General features: G+C 32.5%; 1 protein-coding gene across 2 annotated transcripts in view; it reads right to left on the bottom strand.

The window, feature by feature from the left end:
• LOC115882449 (plexin-A4) overlaps positions 1–14,421 on the bottom strand; it is a 275,684-nt gene that overhangs the window by 21,446 nt on the left and 239,817 nt on the right. For both annotated transcript variants that reach the window (XM_030900515.1, XM_030900514.1), the window contains exon 4: positions 1,504–1,632. In XM_030900515.1, coding sequence (XP_030756375.1) covers positions 1,504–1,632 — 129 coding nt within the window. The remainder of the gene's footprint in view (positions 1–1,503; positions 1,633–14,421) is intronic.

Genomic DNA, 14,421 nt, shown 5'->3' with positions numbered 1-14,421 from the left:
ATCAAAATGATTTAAATCTTAAGTTTTTGACTTAAATAATTTTCTTTCAAGTCAAGTCATTTTCTTAAAGACTTAAACTTAAAATATATTTATCATAAATTAATGAATAAAAATTTATCATAAAAATGTGTTATAAACAGACTTAAATCTTTTTAATGACTTAATTCTTTTTTTAGTTCGGAATAAAGATTTAAATCGCAAATTATTCTGAAAATGACTTAACTTTTAAGTCTTAAGTCAGTAGTAAGTCTGAAGTAAGTTTTCTGTGAACTTGCAGCACTGTTAATAAACTATATTAATTTATAATTCTATATATAAGTTCTAAAATGATCATCTATAAAAATGTAAAAGGAAAACTATGTTGATGATGTTTTTTAAATTAAAATAGAAATTATGCCCTAGCTAACGAGAAGATTGATATTGTGTTATTTATTTAAGAATTATTTTTTGTAAGAACGGTAAAAAACATGAATATTTAATGTCGGAAAATTCATGCAGAATTTCCATTAAATTTGCATGCCTATTAGTGTCGCCTGTCTTATAAAATTTTAAAACTTTTGTCGAGCCAAGAAATTTTAAAATCCGTATAACAAAGTTAAGTAATTCCGAAATTAGGAAAAAAAAACGCAATTTGAGGAAGTTACTTTTGCACGAAATCACCAACAAAACAAAAATAATTTAAACTGCGTAGGATGGAATAATTTGAAAAAAATACAATTAGTTTAATATAATTGTAATAATTAAGGTTAAAAATTGAAGGAGCTAATTTTATTAAAAAAATAAATATAATGTCTACTAATAAGTCCCAATCCGATGCTGGCAATTCCAATCGCAAGCTACAAGTGCACGAATTAAATGTGCACACAAGCCAGCTTAAGAAAAATTTAACCGATTTTGAGGTACTTTATATGAAGTATCCATTATTGATCACTATGTAATATGTTGATAGTAAAGGGCTGGAGGGAGTTTAAGGTACTCTTCAATATATTCGAGATCAATTTCCGGGATTCACTTGATTCACTTGAAAGGCAACAGCCTCACTACGCAAGCGTAACACAACAATAATTAAAACCGGTTTCTAAAAACTAACTTTTTTCATGCTAGTGGTATTGAGTGCTGTTTTTTATGAGAAGCCTGGCTGCCAACTAACAGTTTAAAAAAAACTGCAGCTATTAAAAATTTATCATAAAAATATACCTATAAAAACCTGATTTAAGTCTTTTATAAATAGACTTAACTCCTTTTAATGACTTAAGTCTATTCTAAAAAGACTTAAATCTTTTAAGGTCGTAGCTTTTTTTATTGACATAATTTTTTTTCTATTTCGGAATAAAGATTTTCAAGAAGAATCACAAATAATTTAAAAAGTTTTCTGTGAGCTTGTCTACGATGTGTCGTTGTTTTTGAAATAAAGGGACTAAGCATCAAATTTGGGACTTGTTGAGGAACCCGTTATACATTATATTCAATTAAAATAATCACATTGTTGGCATGATATATTACCTTTCTTGCTGTCATTACGTAAAGGTGCATAAGCTGTGAGTCGAAATGCAAATCTTGATTTACTGGCGACCTTTCTTCGACCACTATGTCTCCATACTCCAAGGCTGACGTTTGCGATTCCACAACCACCTAAAAACAAGAGAAGAACTTATTAACTCAGAGATACAGATAAACATATTTCTAGTAATTTGGAAACTATTTTAAAAAAACCCTTATTATTACTTAAATTCATTTTTAATTGGTTTTCAAAAAACAGTTTGTAAATTCATTTACATACTAACGATTTTTTATGTTTTCTCTAATAATGAAATTCTACTCGACGCTTAAAATTCAAAGAAAAACACTTAACCCTCTGTTGGATCCTTTGCGTTATAAGTCTATTTTTATAAGAATAAATTATACCAGTTCATCAGGTTTAATCTTCCTCACAGTATAATTTAATCGCAAACACAGTGTTGCTTCTTTGTTTACAATGTCAATACTGATAGATGTTTACGAAGATTTAAATTTACCACCTTTATCTCAATATACAGTAATATCCTTTATTAATTTAATAACATGGGGGAGTCTTATTTGAACATCAAACAATTTAAATGTTTTCCAAACCAAAGGTAAAATTTATTTTTTAATATTCCGTTTTTAATAAAAAATAAATTCTTTAAAATTCCTAGAAAAAAAAATCGGAGATCCAGGGAAGCTAGACATAATTAGTAAAATATCCAAATCTGCTTAAGATTCTACAGAGGGCTTTAATAATCCTGATCAAAGGCATCAATAAAAAATGACTTCACGGATATCGAAGGGGGCGATATTTAACTTTTTTTTCGATGGAGCAATAAAATTAAAATTCCCTTCAGTCTGCCTAGTATTTTCCAACAATTTTATAGACGTTTTAATTAAAGATTAAAGAAAATTTACATTTAGATTATGAATAGAGTTCTAACGATTGTCGAAAATTAATTTTATATTATCGATTTTATATTTTACAGAATAATTAATAGACACAAAGATTATTAATTAATGCATATGCTTAAAAGAATATACATTTGAAGTTTAAAAAGGGTTTAGAAACCACATAGTAGTTTTATGCTGTAAAGTTGGGTTTAGCTAGGTTTTGATTTAGGGTGGGCCAAAAAAGCGTACTTCTTCATACCAGACAATTCTATTGTCTGATTCCCTTACTTCTCGACTTGACTAAAAGATGGCGCCTGAAAAAGTCTTTTAATTTCTGGCGGATACGTTGCGGTTGTGCAGGCAACCAGTAATACATTTTTAATTTCTGGCGGATAGGCCATTTTTCTTGACAATATTTTGATTTCTAATTTATTTTTCGCTTCTTGAACCAATCTGAATTTTATCTATTAAACTTTGGTTATAATTATGTTGGTTTTGGTGTAGAGGATATGGGAAATTTTTGTTTATATTTTATACAAGATATGGAATTTCTGAAATGGACTGAAAAGCCTGGTTACGTTAGGTTTGGTTGGAAAGTATGGGAGGAGGGTTAATTATATCGCGACCTTACAGATCTATTGTGTCCCCCTTCCTTGAGTTATAACTCATTACACAGTCCCAGGGCTTTGACAAAAGCTAGTATCTGAGAAGGTTTTACAGAGACCAGTTTCCATCTCCAGTATCAGTCGTACCGAAGTTCATGGCACGAACGGTTGTCGTCTCGGCGGACTCAGTTGGGGTGTTGGTCAGCTGGTGTTTCCACATTTTCCAACAGAATCTGCATTCACCGTTGTTTCTAAGCTTCAATCTATTAAGGAGGCAGTGTTCTGTGAAAAAGCCCGTGACAATCCGAAGATTGTTATTACTTAAATCGAGGAATATCTTTAATTTTGTCGGACGTAAGTTCTAACTTTCATGGCTAGCATGGTAGTGGCATCGTGTAATTACATTTTCGTGTCAGTGACACCATGCCAGTGCTTGTGTACTAGTGATACTGGCGCCAGCTGTTGAATACCTGTAAATTAGCCTTAAAAGCAATGAAATCTAATCATCTTTTCTTACTATCTACTCACAGCTTTAACATAAACACCTGCGTACGAAATGCATTTAATTTCGTTACTTTGCCAGTACCTTTCAAACAAAGTCCTCCTACTCTCGGTGCCTGCTGACCAAGGAATAGAAGGCAATGAAAAAGCAAATGATCTAGCTAGAAAAGGAGAGAACACTCCACTAACTGGACCAGAACCGTTCTGCTTCCCAATTGATAACCAACTAAAGGCGGAACTCAAGAACTTGGAAGACTCCATCCGCAACCTGGAATGGGAATCTTGCAACGGTCTAAGACACTCGAAGAAGTTTCTGAGGGCTTACGACCAAGAAAAATCAAAGATCTTCCTGGATTTAAGTACTGTCTCCTCAATGAACACCTCAGTAGATTGAAACTAAGGAAAAAAGGCGAATGCAGATTCTGTGAGGAAAATGGGGAAACACCAGAAAACCTCATCACTGAGTGCGCCGAGACGACAACCATTCGTGCCATGAACTTTGGTGCGACTGACATTGGAGATGGAGAACTACCCTCTGTAAAACCGTCCCAGATACCAGCTTTTGTCAAAGCCCTGGGACTGTATGATGAGTTATAACTCAAGAAAGGGGGACACAATAGATCTGTAAGGTCGCAGTGATTAACCCCCTCCCACTCATTTTAAATTCTAAAATTCTAGTACCTTTCATGTATTCAACCGGTCTATTATTTTTTTTATTGTCAATAACAATTGTGCCTAATTCCACTCAATACAAATTATGTTTCCTTTTAGTATTAAAATTTTTTGGTTCAACTGAGTAGTAACTTGAACTACAAGAAATTATGCTGCCTACAGTGGCTAAGCCAATGCACATTAGTGACTTAATATATCCGAAGAGTGTATAAAAAAAGCTTAGTTATTCAGTGATTTCAACGGTCATCTGAAAAATAATTTAAGATTGTAATACGTTAATAATATTAGCTGATTAATGTAAACGTTCAACTGAGTGAAAAAAGGTGGGACTAGTCTCCCTTACAGATTGATAATAGATTTGCATACGTATATTGAGTTATACAGTCGAATAATTCAACATAAACGCTGTGTAAAGTTTGCGTTCTGAGCATTGTACACACACAGTACGATGACCGTGATTAGTGTATGCTATTCTATACACATACGCGCACACAGCATTCGTGAACCTTATTACTATTAGTAAAATTTAATCATTCAATCTGCCGTTACATTTTCATATCATTATGGATTGTGGGAGGGTAATTTATTATTTAAACAGCGCCATATTTACCACTATCGTCGGCATTATCCGCTAAGGATTATTTTGATTGCTATTTGTCGTTGGTATTACATACATGCATACATCCAAGCGACCAGTCCTATTCATGTTATGTTTAATAATGTGTTTCATCCATAGACATTTCAGATATCCTATTTGACGGATTACTCATCATAAAGCATTAATTTTCCAACAAATTTAATCGCTTTAAAACAAACGCCGCCCTAGGCAAAATAGAGAAACATGCTTTTGTCACTACCTGGATCAGAGTGTCCATTTTTCAATACTCGAAATAACATTTTCGACTGGAAGGTCTTTCTATATAAACGAATTATAAACTTTACTCTTATTTATATACTGAATTTATATTAAAAATTATATATTAAATAAATATACTATTTAAAATTGTGATGGTTTTAAGTTTTTTTTTTCGGGTCAGTTAAGATTAAAGACTTGACAAGAAGGTTAGACAATAATAATGTATTGCAATTAAGTTAATTTTAAAAGTTCCAAAATGTTTTGGGGTTGGTTCTTTGCTCCTAATTCTACTATTTTGACTGTTTCTGAAGACACTTTCTTTTCACATTAGAAGATTAACTTGATTAGATTTGAAACAGATATTGTCTTTGGACATATTTATAACCCTTAGATTATAATTGGTCTGATCCATTGCAACTTTTTCAGATTTACTGTGATCCTCTTCTGATCTTTAGGTTACATTCTCCTATCCTTTTCAAAAATTCTAACAGCATGGAGACTGAACGTTATAGCTCTCTGTCAATGGCCTATCATTGTCTATTACAGAGAACCGCACATTTGACAGGCTATCGCACTGACATAAAATGTGTTCTGTCATTTCTATTCAGATGGACAGAACCTGCACATGGCTTTGTTTGTCAATCCCGTTAGCTTCGGATGCCCATTCAGCATACAATGCCCTGCTTGTAGATCCACGACAGCTTTGAGTCTCTTTCTGTCTTTGCTTATCAGGTCTGTCGTGAATTTTGACGGATGTTCTACTATGAACTTTTTCGCCAGTCTTTGCTCTGGTGATTTTCGTCACTATTCTAGAGATTCATCTATCGTTTTGTGTCCAATCTCGTGACTTCTTTTTGCAACTCCATAGAAGGGTTCTATGAATGGCATTGATGAGTCTTGTTTAGCAATTTCATTTGCCTTTACGTTACCCTTATGACCCTCGTACCCTGCACCCAAGCTAGTTGTTTGATTTCGGAAAAGGCCAATATCGACTCCGAAATTTAGCGCAAGATTAGCAGCAACTCAAGAGCATTCTGGAAATTAAATGACAGAGTTTTCTACAATCATGATTTGAGCACAAAAACGAAACTTGCAGTGTACCGAGCAATAATAATCCCCACCATGCTATATGGAAGCGAAACGTGGGTGTCGTACCGCCGACACATGCACGCATTAAACAAGTTGCAACAGAGACACCTTAGACAGCTCTTTAGAATCAAATGGTTCCACCATGTCTCAAACGTGACTGAAAACGAAGACATCGACGTTTTAATAGCGTCTCATCTTTATGTTGTGGTTCAAAATCATCTTTCAATTCCTACTGGATATAAATATATTGAGGTGAAAGATAATATAAATTCTGCTTGAGATGTTCTGTAATTAAATTGACGTCCTGATTTTTACTTTTTCCTCCAATCTGCTGCGTTTTACAGACATCTCACGTAATATTTTTATTCAATCGATACGTATTAAGTAATAAATATTCTAATCAGGATTTGGAGTGCGTCGGATTCTGGACTAAATCCGGATTTTCTAGCATAAAGGGGAATAATTTCGAGAATGAAGTGGCAATAAGTTATGGCAGGGCCAAAAGACATAAGTTATACCGATGTGGTCGAAATTTGCATAACTTCTGTCGCCACAATCGCGTCCCATTAGATATGTAATAAAATATAATATCTTGTTAGGGATGATGGTGTTCATTTACATATATGTAATTATTTAAGGAGGGTATGCGTGTCCGGACTGTAACGAATAATGCAAAATATCTGAATAATATCCGTCAACTATTCGGATTTCGAATTAATTATCATAGTAATTGTTCGCAGAAAGACCACTTGTAGATTTAAAGACCTTTCGTCAAGTTTCACTGTTAATTTGTAAAAAATAAACATCTAGCAGTTTAACGCCATGAATATTAAAGCCAAGTGCACGCTACTGGGCTATTAAGAGAATTGTTTTAGATACTTTTTAGTTACATCACATGCACGAAAACCCTTCTGTTATTTCCTGTCAATATTAATTAAAACCAAAAAAATCTATTTTTACTACTTTCTTGACACAAAAATCAATAAAATCGATAGAACTGTACATTTTTTTCTCTTTTAACGCCAGATTAAGTTCAGCAGTTTAATGGTTCAAAACTGACAGAACTTTCTATTTTTAATTGTTGTGATATCGTTTATGGTGCATATTTAGAAGTAATGAATGGAACGAATGGAGCTTAATACGGTTGACATTCCTTGATATTTTTAATGGACTTTCATATATAGCGTGAATGAGAACGATATATTTACTTATTATAATTTCTTTACGGTATTGATAATTTATTTTAAATTATTTTCGGATATCAGGGATTGTAGGTCTATTGGGGGTAGAAAATATCAATTAATTGGTTCTCAATGCAAGATTGTCAAGATTAAAGAAAGCCCGTGGTATCACAACCAAACCAAAGATTCCAAACTTCAACTATAACATAATATGTGGTTCTATCGATCGATATCACAATTTTCCAATGATTTAGGACTTCAATTGATAACAAATAGTGATCTAATGTTATTTACTGAATTACTGTCTATTTGAATAATAAAATTCATCTCATCAGTAATGATTAGTATGACTTTTTTTTATTACCTGGAAAGAGTTTGTTTAACATTGTGTGACAAATTATTGGAGTCATGAGTAATAATTTTATGAAAGCGATGCATGAAAAATTCGAAGATAATGATAAAAATTACGTAGCCTCGGGACAAATCATTCGAAAGCAAGAAAACAGAGATGGGACCGAACAAGAATAAAACAAAGTTATTATTACCAATCGCTTTTTTGTTTTGCTGTTTCGTGCGCGTGCTGAACTAAGCTGACAATCTATATAGCGGCGTTATTTTCTTGAAAATTGTACTGTTTCTCCGTTAGATAGGAGTTTATAAAATGCGTCACCTTATCCCCACGTGATCGTCTTCAAATTGGGTTTTGAGTCTCAAACCGCTAGAATCTGCCTGTCTGCTAAAATGTGTTTATTATTTATTTTCAAAGGGCAAAAATAAAGGAAAATATATTTTCTTGGTTTTTAATAAACTCAATCTTTTAATGTTTTATTTGAGTTTAACCTCACTGCTTCTTTTTTAGAATTATAAACTGTATAGCGATGTCAATAAGCTTCTTACGTAGCTTATGGTCTTTTTGGGGATATCTTTCTAACCTTCTTTTTTCATAGAGTGTTTTATTTTTTCAGTCAAGAGAATACCTGCCAAAATGATTTGAAGCAGATGGTATTTGTCATGGTATGTAGCCACAGTATGCTGCTTTCTTCTTTTTGATGGAGATCAGTAATTCAACTTTTTTTTCATTCTTTGAAGGTTGATGTACATTAAAGTACATTTGTATTTGATATTGCACAGCTTCCAATCAAACCAAACCAACCTTTGGGGGTTAATTCTTCCATGACGAACAAAAGAGTTGATGTAGCACAACACACTGTTGCCATCTGTTGCTAGCGTCAGCTTTTTGTTACATAGCAGCGGTCTTAATTTAAAAAATGTATTTTTGGCCATCTCTATTGAAATTTTTCATGAGGCAACATAGATGCTAACATGGTTAGCAAAACGCGCGTCCAGTGAAAAAGTAAAGTATGTTGGTGTATTGTAGTGAATTATTAGTGTTTATTTTGCATTTTAATTATCCAAACTGTAATCACAGATGTTTCTTAATAATAATTTCATGAAATAAATATATTTGATAACACACTTAAACAGAATGAAACTGAATTTAATTGAATTATAGTTAAAACTCTTTACCCGAAGTATTAGCACTGATTACTGATCACAACCTTTGCAAAAAAACTATTTTATCTTGTCGTGACCAAAAACAAGCTAGTACAAAGAAAATCATCTTCTTCGTCTGTCTTTCTGGATTAATTGAGTCGAAGTGCGTCTAATTAGTTGTCGAGAATGTTATAAAATTATTTGATTAAATTTTAATTGAGCCCTGGTTATTACGCTGCTTCATTTTTCGAATATATTTAAAGTTATCTTGACATTCTCTTCACTAAGTAAACAAAGTTATTTTGACTTTGTTATTCAGCATATTCAGTTACAAAGCTTTGCTTTCGGATTTTTTTATTTCGTTTTAAGGTGTGCTTGTCCAATCAATAAACTGGAGTAACACGGGATCATTGACAAGATAAACTTCGAATTTAGACCTTTTTATCTCTAAAACTCAAATCGTTAACGTCAAAGGTTCGGGTCCAATTTAATTTGTTGTACCTGCAAAGTTTAATTTATCCCAATCGATTTAAAGAATACGGTATAAGTATCTTGTTCATATTAAGAAAGTGTTTAAAAATCACACAATTTTCTTTAAAGAAAGTAGTTTAAAATTGCTATTTTTAATTTTCTGATTTAAGTTTCTGAGCTTAAAAGAATTACTTTTTAATCCTAGACTATTTTTATAGTTACGTTACAGGGATGGACTTGGGATGGCAGTAAATAAAAAGATAATATTTTACGTGATGTAGTAAATTCTACTGTATCTGTCATATTAAAGTAAGTTCTTTATTAAATAAGATGGTATCAAATACTGTAAATAACAAATAAGGCGATGGAGAAATTCACCAGGGCAGAGGCAGGCGAAAAAGTTCATAGAACATTTGCCAACATTTACGGCAGACCTCATAGTAAGATTGTCAAAGCTGTAGTGGGTTTACTAACAGGGTAAGTTTAATACGCATTTAAAGCTGATGGGCTACCTAATAAAGTTATGTGCAGATTTTGTAAATTTGAAAAAGAAACGACATGACAGTGATAAGCCACTATCAAAGAGCTATATGGAGGGTTCAGTGGCCAAGTTGCTAGACTTTTTTAAAAGTATAGGACTGGAAAATGTAACATAAGAGGATCAGAAAAGGACCATAATAGAGGTATAGACTGATCATCCCTGAAAAGGTCGCACATCTATCTATGTAGTTTTGATTCTTTAAATATCTAAGATTGTGTTGAAACAAAAAATGCATACTCCATCTGTAGTAGACTTAATAAAATCATTAACCCATCCCTGGTTACGTGCCTGAAATAAACGTTTGCAGCTCAGACTTTATTAGAAACAAAAAATATAATGTGGTGATAAATAAAACATTTTAAGCTTTTCCTGTCAAATCAATAAATTGATGTAACAACCAGCCATTCATAACTTAAAGTTTCAGTTTGAACTACTTTATTGGAACAGATGTTTGAGATTACGAAAGAAATTATTTTTACAGATACATTTACAAGAATTATAGAACATTATATAAATTCGAGTTTATTTTGGAAGAGAGTGTAGTAGATTTTCGTGTGGCTGGTCTTTTATTTGGAAAAGACGGTGCATAGAAAACGTCCGAATTGATTAAAATGCATTTAATTAGATGCTGAGAATGAACAAACGCAAATTTTGAATACTTAATTTCATTTAAATTAAAGCGAATTCGGTAAATTACGTTTCTCCACTTTATAAATATACTTTGAAGTTGTCTTGACATTTCCGTAATTAAATAAACAAAGTTATTTAATAGCTTCTACGAATGTGCACTATGGAATATTAGTTTCATACACGCTGTCACACATCTAAAAGTCTAAATCAGATTGGGTTATAATATATCATTATTTGGTTTTCAAGCTACACTATGCATTTTATGTGGGGGCTATTGCTTGGAATAAACTGAAATAGTGATAAGTTGTGTGTCTCTTAGTTTTACATTGTAAAGGATGGGAGACTCAATGGGAGTTGAAAATGTTCAGTTAGAATTTCAATTTTGACATCGTCAAACATGTTGTTGCTTCTTTATAATAAAATTTTGTTATCCATTAACATATCAGTCACGAATAATCAAACAGAGAGCAGTTTTAAAGAAAATTTCACTACTACTGCTATGTAGCCTCTAAAAATCATAAATATAAATGAAACGGTAGATGTAATTGACACTAGCCTGGAAATCAAGGACGAGAACTACAAAGCCAAGTATGCAAATGCCATAGGGGTGGTTTAGAAAACAACGATTGGACATCGAAAAGTGAAAACTAACGATCCAAACCTCTTTGATTAAAAGTGGTGTGCTGGTCCACCACCACCTTAAAACAAAGCCAGAGCCTTTATATTCGAGGAGACGTTACGTCATCACTAGTAGGCTTCTAGATTTGTAGGATTTGTTTTTATGCATTTAATTACTAATGAATCTCCGTATAATCCTTCACAGTGTAGAAAGAAGCTTAAAATCTGATGATAAGGCAAATACTTCCTAAGTACTAGGTACTAGGCCTAAGGTGTTTTGATTCTACAAGACGTCAGTTCATCACTAGTGGAAGTATAGACTTGTGTCTCTAGAATGAGAGTATTATTTGTCTTATTTATTAGGATACTGATACATATTTCATATTTTTTTGCTAAATATTTTAAAAAGATGGTCCTATCCAAGGATTTCAGTACCATTCTCATAAAATATTTTTTAGTTAATACAGTTGTCGATATTGTTTTAGTCTTTACATTAAATTAATGATTATGTAGCCCCTAATAAGCTACATTGTGCGTTTGTAATAAAAAAGTTTCAGATATGTTGTGTCCTTAACGGATGACCAATAAGTTTTTTTTCTCTCTCAAAAAAAGGCTCGTTAAGCCAGAAATGGTTAGCAACGTGTGTACTTCATTTTTTAAAAGGAAACCAAACAAGGTACTGAAACAAGTAAGATTATTAGTTACTTTTGCAAAGGGCTTCCATAAAGGAAATGTTTTACCAACTTATTTTCGAAATTATCTCAAGTATAGCAAAAAAGTTCTACTTCTCGTCAAGGTAGAGTTTTTAGAAAAAAATTACATGGACGAATTACATCAATTACAAGCATGATAGAAAAGTAAAAAATCCTTATATTCCTCATAAAGGGCACTAATTTAAGAAACAAATTGTCATTTATTGATAATGAAATTGCACCTAAATGGGAATACGATATGATAAATTTGCATAGAAAATATTACTCGACTAAAATAAAAAATATCGCAACAGTAAATTAAATAAAATAATAATAAAAAAATGCTAGGTAGTCTGCGTTTGATTTCCTTGTGACAGCCTCCCTTGTTTCTTATAAGGGATCCAAGGTAATGGTGTTTGACGTTTTTAAGTAGAAGAATAATATGTTTTAATAGTTACAGCTTCCTCCACTTTACACATTAACCATTAAATTCGTACTTATATCCACTTGTAAATATATGACTACTAGGATGACGTGACGAAGGTGAGCTTAGGCCTTCGTTTTTAAGTTGGTGTTGGTCGTGTTCGATCAGAGTGTGGGGTTTGGCATGGCTCTTTATCATTGTCCTATCGATACGTCAAGAGCGAAGGGATTTCGACTGGAAGCAATTGATACTTTGATAATTAGCCGGCTCTGTGTGATATCTCGGAACGTGTGCGCCTACTGGATTTCACCCTCAGACAGAGGATTTGCAACATCGTCCCAACGCCTGTCTTTGCTTGTCTCCAGTTGGGCCATTAATACACCCGATAACCCTCTGCCAATAGCAAAGTTTCTCTTCAAAAATATACCCCATTTTCACTGAAATTCTCCTTGTTATCTTCAAAGGCTTCTATATAGGCTTTTTTAAGCTCATTTAAAATAGTAACTTTTGATTTTATAGTAGACTGTAGTACCTATGTTAAATGTTTTCAATAAATAGAGAAAATATACCAATAAATACATTCTAAAACATTATTAAGGATATTTTTACACCAATTAAAAAATAATGAAATACAATGGACTTTTTCATCAACAAAACATTTTCAGAAAAACATATGCTCTATAGATTATGTATCTCTTTATACTCTTAATAGTTGTATTCCATGAACAAACATATCTTTTCAAAGCAAACCAAAGTCATAGATATTTATTTAGTGTTTAGAGTAAATACAGATAATAATAATTGCTTTTAAATTATAGTCTGATATTTTATTTGGGGTAAATAAAAGGGGTCATCGCCTTGATTGGGATGTTGGTTTAGAATTGTTTCTTTTTTTATCATTTTAATGATTTATTTATATTTAAACCCCGATAACAATGGCAATTTGGATAAGTCTAGTAATGACTCACAGTAAACTAAAAAGTAGGTTATTAAATTTATACACAGTTAATATTTTAATAATGAATAAAATATCTACGGGACCAGAACCGTTCTGTTTTCCAAACGGGAACCAACTGCAAGCGAAGAATCTGGAAGACTCCATCCGTAACTTGGAATGGGTGTCCTCCAACGGTCTAAGACACTCGTAAAAGTTCCTCAGAACTTAAACCGAGAAAAATCAAAGGTTTTCTTTGATTTAAGTAAAAACAATCTTCGGATTGTCACGGGGTTTCTAACAGACACTGTCTCCTCAACGAACACCTCAGTAGGCTGAAGCTGAGAAACAACGGCGAATGCAGATTCTGTGGGGAAAATGGGGAAACACCAGAACACCTTATCACTGAGTGCGCCGAGACGACGACCATTCGTGCTTGAATGAACTTTGGTACGGCTGATGTCGAGGAGGAGAGCTGGCCTCTGTATAACTCGTTATAACTCAAGAAAGGGGAATATCTAAAAAATTCATTCAATCAAAAACCCTTAATTTTAAACTTCGGACTCATGTTTCCTTCAACATGTTAGTATCATTCGTAGAGGATGACCAAGAGCAAAATTAATTGTCATAACCTAGTAATATTTTGGTGTTGTAATATTAAATATTAAAGTAAATACTAAGCTAATACTAATTCCTACTTCTTATTCTATTGTTGCATCATAAATGCAAATTCAAGATGAAGAAAAAAAAAGCGAATATCTCTGAAATCAGTTTTATTACAAAGAACGATTTCAATATTTTATTTCTTGTCTGAAGTAGGAGGTATAAAATTTTCTGCCCGGGGATACCAATAAAGCAAATGCGGCTCTGTATATGTACGTTCTTTCATGTACATATGTGGGAGTGTATATCATTAGAGCTTTATATAACTTTTGTTTTTAGAATACAAAAATTATAAGGTTTTTTTTCCTGGAGATAATGTATTATTCTTAAAGCCCCTTTGATCTTTTTTTATAATATATTCACGCAGTAAGATAACTTTTATTATGTAACAGGAATATATCTATAAGATATTTCTTCACTGGAATAGAAAACTAAAACATGAGAAAATATAGTTATTAACGATAATTTAGAGTTGGACATAGCCAAGTTCAAATTGAAATAATACTACTAAGCCTATTGTGACGTTGGTTTTATTCAAACACATGGTATTCTGATTCTGAGGCACAAAACATATGGATCCAAGTTTAATATTTAACATATTCTGAATTTTAAGTTGTGGGAAATGAAAACATTTTAAAACACAATGCACATTA

This window comes from Sitophilus oryzae, unplaced genomic scaffold (assembly GCF_002938485.1).
Source record: "Sitophilus oryzae breed Bouriz unplaced genomic scaffold, Soryzae_2.0 scaffold_177_pilon_pilon, whole genome shotgun sequence".
Taxonomy (NCBI): Eukaryota; Metazoa; Arthropoda; class Insecta; order Coleoptera; family Curculionidae; genus Sitophilus; species Sitophilus oryzae.
The sequence above is the reverse complement of the archived record's forward strand: the minus strand, read 5'-3'. Positions and strand labels throughout refer to the sequence as shown.